The following is a 7,656-nucleotide window of genomic DNA, read 5'->3' as shown; positions in this document are numbered from 1 at the left end:
CCAATCAGGCTGGAGTGCCTCTACCATACAAATTCAAAAAACTGCATCACAATATATCAACAAGGTTCCCACACCACCTTGAACATCAAATTCAAGGACTTTCCATGCTCAATTCCCTCAAATTCAAGGACCCAACACAACAGTTGAGACACAGATCACGGTTAATTATTGTTACAACACTGAGCATTTTTATCTAAGAACTTTCAGGCTTTACATAAGCTCAGAGACAAAATAAAAATAAAATGACACATCTATTTATGTATATTTTCAAAAACTCTCAAGGCCTTGATTTTTTCTTTCTCAAATTCACAAACTTTCAAGGATTTCAAGGACATGAGGGAACCCGGTATCAAGTTGTGCAGCACTTCAGCAGACACGCCTCCACAGTTTCAGAGCAGAGAATACTGCTATAGAGTCGGTCATGGTTTTTTATCCTAAATTTGATATACTTGGCTACATTTCAATTGTTAAAATTTGGCTGGGTGGTTGATTAGTTTCTGTTTGGCTTTAAGCCTAAATTCTGTGGCCTTTACAGAGTATTACCTCAACTTTTATATACCGGTACTTCCAATTTCACAATATCCAAAATTATCACATAGATCATGGATCGTCAACTAGCTGCCTGTGGGTGCTTCCTATCCGACCCGGAGAATACTAATGAATTTAGAAAATGTTTAGATTTATTATATAAAAAAAATATATATTTATATAATGAGAGCTTGCTCTCAAGGGCCTTCCTATATAAATAAAGGTAAAAATAAAAGTGTTAACATGTAATTTAATAATTTTGGACCCTGCCATAGGCCAAATATAGTTATTGACCCCTGACAGATTGATAATGCTCCCCTGTAACATTCAGGTGTTTTCACCATACTTACTCCAGCAGGCGTCCTTAAGAATGGGTATTTTTTGAGTACATCCTCCACGGACATCCCTTCGATGATTTCACGGCGTCTCCAGGAGAACGTTCGCACCATGCGATCTTTCACAGTCAGGATGTCTGGATGCGTCTTCCGATACTCATTTTGCAGCACGTTCACATGGGCCTCGACAGACGTTGAATCCTCCCCAACTGGCATTTCCTTTGGCAAAAGCATAGATACAGATGGTGGATGAGTTGTTACCCCCCCCCCCCCCCCCCCCCGATATGTAAAGCACTTAAGATACTTGGAAAAGCGCTATTTGAATGTAATCAATTATTAGATAATGCTCAGATAGTGACAGATAACACACATGCCAAAAGTCTATAAGGTGGTTTGGATTAAAAAAAAGTCCACTGAACTGCATTAATCATTAGTCAGTGGAAGGATGGGAGTGGAGTATAGAAAAAGAAAAAAGTAAAACTGATTAAAACATTGAGAACTATGCATACGGCAAAGGACTTACAAATGTTTGATTAGCTGCCCGTCGACACAAACTCCCAGATGTAGTGGGGACTTTGGGCTTCTTTTTGTGCCCAAACTTCTCTTTCAGCTTTCTGACTTCACTGTCGCCGACCAGTGGTGCACGTTCTGCTTTAAATTTCCGCTTTAGGGACATGTGCCAGGTGTGCTAGAAAAAATTAAACACATTTGAGATTTGACAATTTCTCATATGCCAGCAAGTAAGTAACAATAGCCAGTGCAAAAATATATACAGTACATACAGATATCACTGAAGATTGAAAAGAAAAAAAGAAAAACTTACATAGCCATTCCCCTCCGTATCTCTCAGGAAAGGGTATTTCACGATCAGTGCCTTGGCAACTTGAACATACTCTGCATTGGTTGGATACCTAGCCCAAAAGGCAGCAACATACTCCAAATCAACCTCAAGATCATTTAACAATCTATGAAAGCCACAAGTAGTAAAGTTGTAGTAGCAGAAGTTGAAGGCAAAGTCATGACCCGCCCTCCTCTGCCTCTGATTGGCTACTCATTCCTTTTGTCAATTGGTCAGATTATTGCCACAGCACAGGGTGAAGTAGGATTCACGACACAGGAGACGCTTAGATATTGCATGCGCACCATTGAGTTCACAGGCATCAACGCCGTTTTGCGTAGTTTTAACTGACAAATCGTACCAGCGTACTTTGATGCCAAAATGCATGCATGGTGCGAAAAATGTGTGCAGGTTGGCAGGTCTGCAGTTATACTTACAGGTTGTAAGCTGCCATCATTTCAAACAGCACTCTGGTTATTTTGTTGTGTATGTTTGGCACTTTGTGACATGGGTCTTTGGCATCAAGCCTCATCTGGACATCATAGGGAAAGGTTGGAACAACAATCACAGCCGGTAGTCTCCTGCGGGCTGGTTCACCACTGCAATGCAACAAGACAGTGTTTCCCAATAGAGCTCAACAGTCATGTGACTTTTCTTGCCCCAGAAATTCATTTTCTCCATAGACATTTTGAAAGATCCGTATATATAACGAGTTTTAAGGCTTGACCAAGCCAACCAGTCTTCCAGAGAATCGTGAAAGACCAGAAAACATTTCACTTTCAGCAAAAAACAAAAAATAAGTGCAGGGGAAGAGATATAATTTTTTTCACCGCATTTATTTTTTGTTTTTGCTGAAAGTGAAATGTTTTCTGGTCACACACGATTCTCTGGAAGACTGGTTGGCTTGGTTCAAGCCATAAAACTCATTATAAGGATTTTTCTAAATGCCTATGGAGAAAATGAATGGGGAATTAACTTCTGGGGCAAGAAAAGTCACATGACTGTTGAGCTCTATTACAGGCTATTGAACAGTGAAAGCCACAATACATGGAAGTCTGATCAACTATAAACTGAACCAAATTTGAAAAAGATTGAGAAAAGCATGCACCCTGTAGTAGAAATGATTTCACGAGACAGGCCTGTTCTTTCTGCTCAATGGAAACTTGGCAATATTGACAATCAAATCTCAGGGATGCATACTCCTCGAGAGTGAATAAGGTGACAGGTACGAGGGGGGAAACAAAACTTCAAAAAACATTCACTTGATTGGCCTATTTTGGTGACTGTCACCTAAAGGTGACTAGTTGTTTGTTTGCATCCCTGAAATATATCTCTTCTTATGCCAAAAACTTGAGACCAATATGATTGGTGGGTCTTACTACCTAGCTAGCAATATAAAGAGGTGAATTCCATGACTTTATCAAAACCGTCAATAATTTTATTAATTCCACGACTTCTCCAAAACTTCCAATGATTTCAATGACTTGTGCAGGGCTGGAAAAATAGATTTTGAAATCCAGTGACTTTTCCAGGTTTTCCATGAATGTGTGAACCCTGGATATTGTAGGGATGACCATTGATGCTTTCACAAAATATTTACTTGGGATGGGCATTTTAAGTAATTTCAATATTCGAGTACTCTCCTATTATGAACTGACTATCACTATAATAAAACATTAATATTGATTAATTTTTATGTTGTTAAAGGGATCCAGCAACATTTTTGCGAGATTCGCCCTTTGCCATAATCGCGATATAGAGCACCGCAGGAATGAGTCCGGAAATATACTTCCTACTGTCAAATATCAATATTAATACCAGTATTGATGTTACATAACTGGACAGTCATGTTAGTATGGTTACAGCTCAAAAAACATGTTTCAGTATCACTAACCGAATCAGAATCAAATCAGGATTAATCTATACAGAACCTTGTGAATCTGACTCTAATCGATTCATGAAATTTGAACCCATAGCCCTAATTGTAGCGCTAAGCTACTAGCAGTGAGGGCTGTATATCTCACATTATAATGAATGCAAAGTGAAGATAGAGGCATCTACATTCTAGTATCTCTCAAAATGTTGGTGTATCCCTTTAAGCAGCACATAAACACAACTGCCTCTTATGGAGATGCACTTGCCTTGGACCAGTTGAATGCTGAGCTTGGGGGGCTTCCACAGGCTGAATTGGTATTGGCTCTAATGCAATGATGGTCTCACCCTCCTTGTATTTCTGCACAAACTTTTTGAATTTTATTTGCTTTTTGAAGGAACCACAGAAGAGGAATCCAACCATGGCGTCAGTGAGTCCACAATCCACCGTTTCTCCATCCACTTCATTCTCTGAGACAAAATGACAACAAATGTGTGGGACAAATGTAAACACACAAACAAATGCATGGGTGGGGTGTCTTGAGTGAAATATTACATGGTCTCTCCTGATTCTAAATATAGATGAATCACTTGGTTTGACAAAGTGAAACTATTGTTTAACAGGGTTCATACACCGTCATACACGTCAAAGTCAAATTCAAGCATTTCCAGGCTGTTACACACACACAGATTATTTCACTCCATCATCATCATCATCACTAAATCAGACATATGCATGCATATATATGCATGTCTGATTTAAAGTAATTATTATGTATCAAATATGTTGTTTAATATGCCAAAAATCGCAAACGTATTTATTTTCTTATTTATTTAAAGCTATTTAAACACCTCCCCAGTCCCCACATAACAGGCAGGTCCAGGTATTCCAGTACTTACATGTCAAACTGATCACAGACATGCCAGACAGGACACAGAAAGGCCAGACAGGCCCTGGACACACACGATAGGCACTGGACACACAGACAGGCGCTGGACACAGAAAGTAAATGTTACCCTCTGAGGGAAACTACAAAGCAAATCAGAAGAATGTGCTTAGCATTTCAGCTTGACTTTAAACGCTGCTGCTTTTCTGCTTTCGTGTAGGGGAGAGCAGTGTGTCATGGTTTATGAGGTGAATGAATGCATAATCAATAGGCTAAATCTGATCTAAATGAATTTATGTAGCACTTAAAATAGTCCTACATAAAAGACTGGGTACATCTAGCATCTAGTGCTAGTATCCATATTCAAAACGAGACATAGTATGGTAGTATCGATATTTCTGGGATCGATCCGCCCACCTAGCATCCACTGTCACACACGCCGGGCGCGGACACACACACACACACACACACACACACACACACACACACACACACACACACACACCCCAAAGTACAGTAATTCAAAGCAAATCAGTCAACTAACGTTACCAGTCAACCCCGAAATAAATTGGAATGCTGTAAAGAGCTAAATCACGTTTTAAACATAATAAATTAGCATGCTACTCCAGTATTGATGTGTTACTGGAGCCTAAAGCCTACTGCCTGCTCGCGGCAGAAATAAACAAAGAACCAGGTCGCGAGAGAAAACAGCCAAAACGAACAAAGGCATTTTGGCGCTAACGGTGCCATTTTATTCAAGTGTTCTTAACGTGAAACTGCTTTATTCCGTATTTTCTGGCCATTCGAGAGGTTTATACAAGCAGCAAAATGAATCATAGACGTCATTCTCTAAAAAAAATACATTCAAATAGGATAAATTACCGAACAAAGCAGTTGAAATCAATACAATTGGGAGTAATGCATACTTAATGTACTTGATTAACGTTAAAATGAACAAAATCACTATGGGGAAAAGTTTCTGGACACTAGTTAGGCTAGTAGCGTTAACGTTATGTAGCAGTTACAGTAACTTTAATTACAAACGATAAGACTGGTTACTTACCCCTGAATCTCCTTGCCTCTTCTTCTGAAACTTGTATCCCAGCTTCAACAATTATTTCTATTAGTTTATCCGTGGAAAGGCTGGACAACAAAGGAGGAAGAAGCGCCAAACTGAACAAAACGGGAGGCTCCGCCATGTTACCCCTTTCATGTCTGGGGACAAAATGGGGTTCGGGTCTCGCAGTGGCAGTAACGAGAGTTAATACCCAGAGTGCCTTACGGGCCGAAGAAAGCCGAACTTCATTCGGAAAGAGGTGTGCTGTGGCTGCGAGAGCGAGGCGAATGGCTGCTTCTGGTTCTCTCTGATCTCCGAAAACGAAACGCAGATTTCTAAATAGCTGTTGTTTTGATCAACAAAGCACACAGGGGTAATCTAACTGGTTACTTTGACCGTCTAAAATTTTTTCTAAACTTATAAAAGTGCCTTATTAACCCGGTAGAGCCCACATTAAAACGGCTCTGCTGTAAAATCGTATATCACTGCTAGAGTCACGCCCGCTTCCTGCAAAGGGATTTCACTCGCCATTTATTTTTCGATTCCATAAAAAAACGTATAAAATAGTTTTATTTGGTCAAATCAAGCAATTCAGCTATATTCGAGACCATAGAACATTTCACTCAGACCAAAAAAATAAATAAAAAAGAAAATATATATAGGCTATATCAAAAAGAAATATAATCACTTTTTTTGTTTGAATGAAATGTTATTATGGTCTCTCCTGATTCGAAATATAGCTGAATCGCTTGGTTTGCCCTTCATCAGCATGTCTATGGAAAAATAAACAGCGGATAACATCCCTTGGTTTGTATGCCTAAATCTGATTATAGCCTATTAGCCTATTAGTTAGATTAGAAATTAAATTAGATATTAAAATAAGATCAGTTATTTCTTTCTTTCTAAAATTAAAACAGCATTGCCTGCTGTAGAATCCTATCCCTGCTTGTTAAAAGTACAACTATGTACCTTATGTGGCCAGCAATGATTTTGTACCTTTAAAATTAGACAAAGGTCCACAGTTGTCACCATGAGGACCATTTCCGTAACGTACAGGGTACTTTTATGACAAATGGACCTTTGAGTACAGAAATGATACCCCTATTTCTCTGTGTGCAGGACAGATGAATGATGGCATGGCCGTGGCTAGTCAATTGATCGTCAGGTTTGTAGAGAAAAATCAGGACACTACAGGTGATCAAGTGTAATGGTAGGATTAATGCAGGATTGTAGTCCAGACAACAGACTTAGTTCAAAAGCAAAATTGTCGATTGGATTCATGCTTGAAAATCAAACAATTTAATGAGTTTTAACAACTCATGGTGACTGTAGTTAGACAGTGCCACCCGTTGGCTAAATTAGGTACTGAGACTTTTTTAAATCCATTCCCCATGGGCCTCAAACTATCCATTCACAGCACTTTCTGCTTTCTGCTCACCATGACCAACGTGACAACAGCCCAACATTTAAATAATGTGGCCATATGGTTCAGTGCTGTGACAGGCAGCTTCAGGAAGAGGGGCAAGTGCTGTATCCTGATTAGGCTACTTCATGAAGTGCCTTTCCAAATTATGTGTGTGTGTGTGTGTGTGTGTGTGTGTGTGTGTGTGTGTGTGTGTGTGTGTGTGTGTGTGTGTGTGTGTGTGTGTGTGTGTGTGTGTGCGTGCGTGCGTGCGTGCGTGCGTGCGTGCGTGTGTGTGAGTGAGAGTGCGTGCGTGCGTTCGTGCGTTCGTGCGTGCGTTCGTTCGTGCGTGCGTGCGTGCGTGTGTGTGTGTGTGTGTGCGTGGTGTGCTACATGGCATAGTTGGTTATTATATTGTTTCCAATCAAATGCAGTTTTGCGTTCTGGAGCATTTCGCTTTTTTACTCTTTAATCAAACTGATAGAGGCAAAGTGACCGCCTACTTCCTGCTTCAATTAGCACTGTACCAGAGATTTTTATCCGCCATTTATTTTCCCATAGCCATTTCGTAAAATGCTTATAAAAATAGTTTTACTTCGTCAAACCAAACGGTTCAGCTATATTTAGAATCGGGAGAGACCATAGAATATTTCACTCTGACCAAAACTTTAAAAAACGACATCGAAAAAATATTTTTTTTAATCCGCAATTGTTTTTACGTTTTGGTCGGAGTGAAA

At 39.7% G+C, this 7,656-nt stretch overlaps 1 protein-coding gene across 1 annotated transcript; it reads right to left on the bottom strand.

Annotated features, from left to right (window-relative positions):
• Positions 1-600: 600 nt before the first annotated feature.
• Positions 601-3,997, bottom strand: LOC310771884 (sterile alpha motif domain-containing protein 3-like; the record flags this gene model as incomplete). The annotated part of the gene is made up of 6 exons (XM_083631950.1): positions 601-654; positions 918-1,082; positions 1,387-1,551; positions 1,687-1,774; positions 2,139-2,300; positions 3,843-3,997. 6 exons carry the CDS (start codon positions 3,995-3,997, stop codon positions 601-603), a joined length of 789 nt encoding a protein of 262 aa, XP_083488076.1.
• Between the last annotated feature and the right edge of the window lie 3,659 nt (positions 3,998-7,656).

The sequence above is a fragment of the Poromitra crassiceps genome (genome assembly GCF_964638095.1).
Source record: "Poromitra crassiceps genome assembly, chromosome: 1".
In the NCBI taxonomy this organism is placed as follows: Eukaryota; Metazoa; Chordata; class Actinopteri; order Beryciformes; family Melamphaidae; genus Poromitra; species Poromitra crassiceps.
This window is presented reverse-complemented; position numbering and strand designations above follow the sequence as displayed.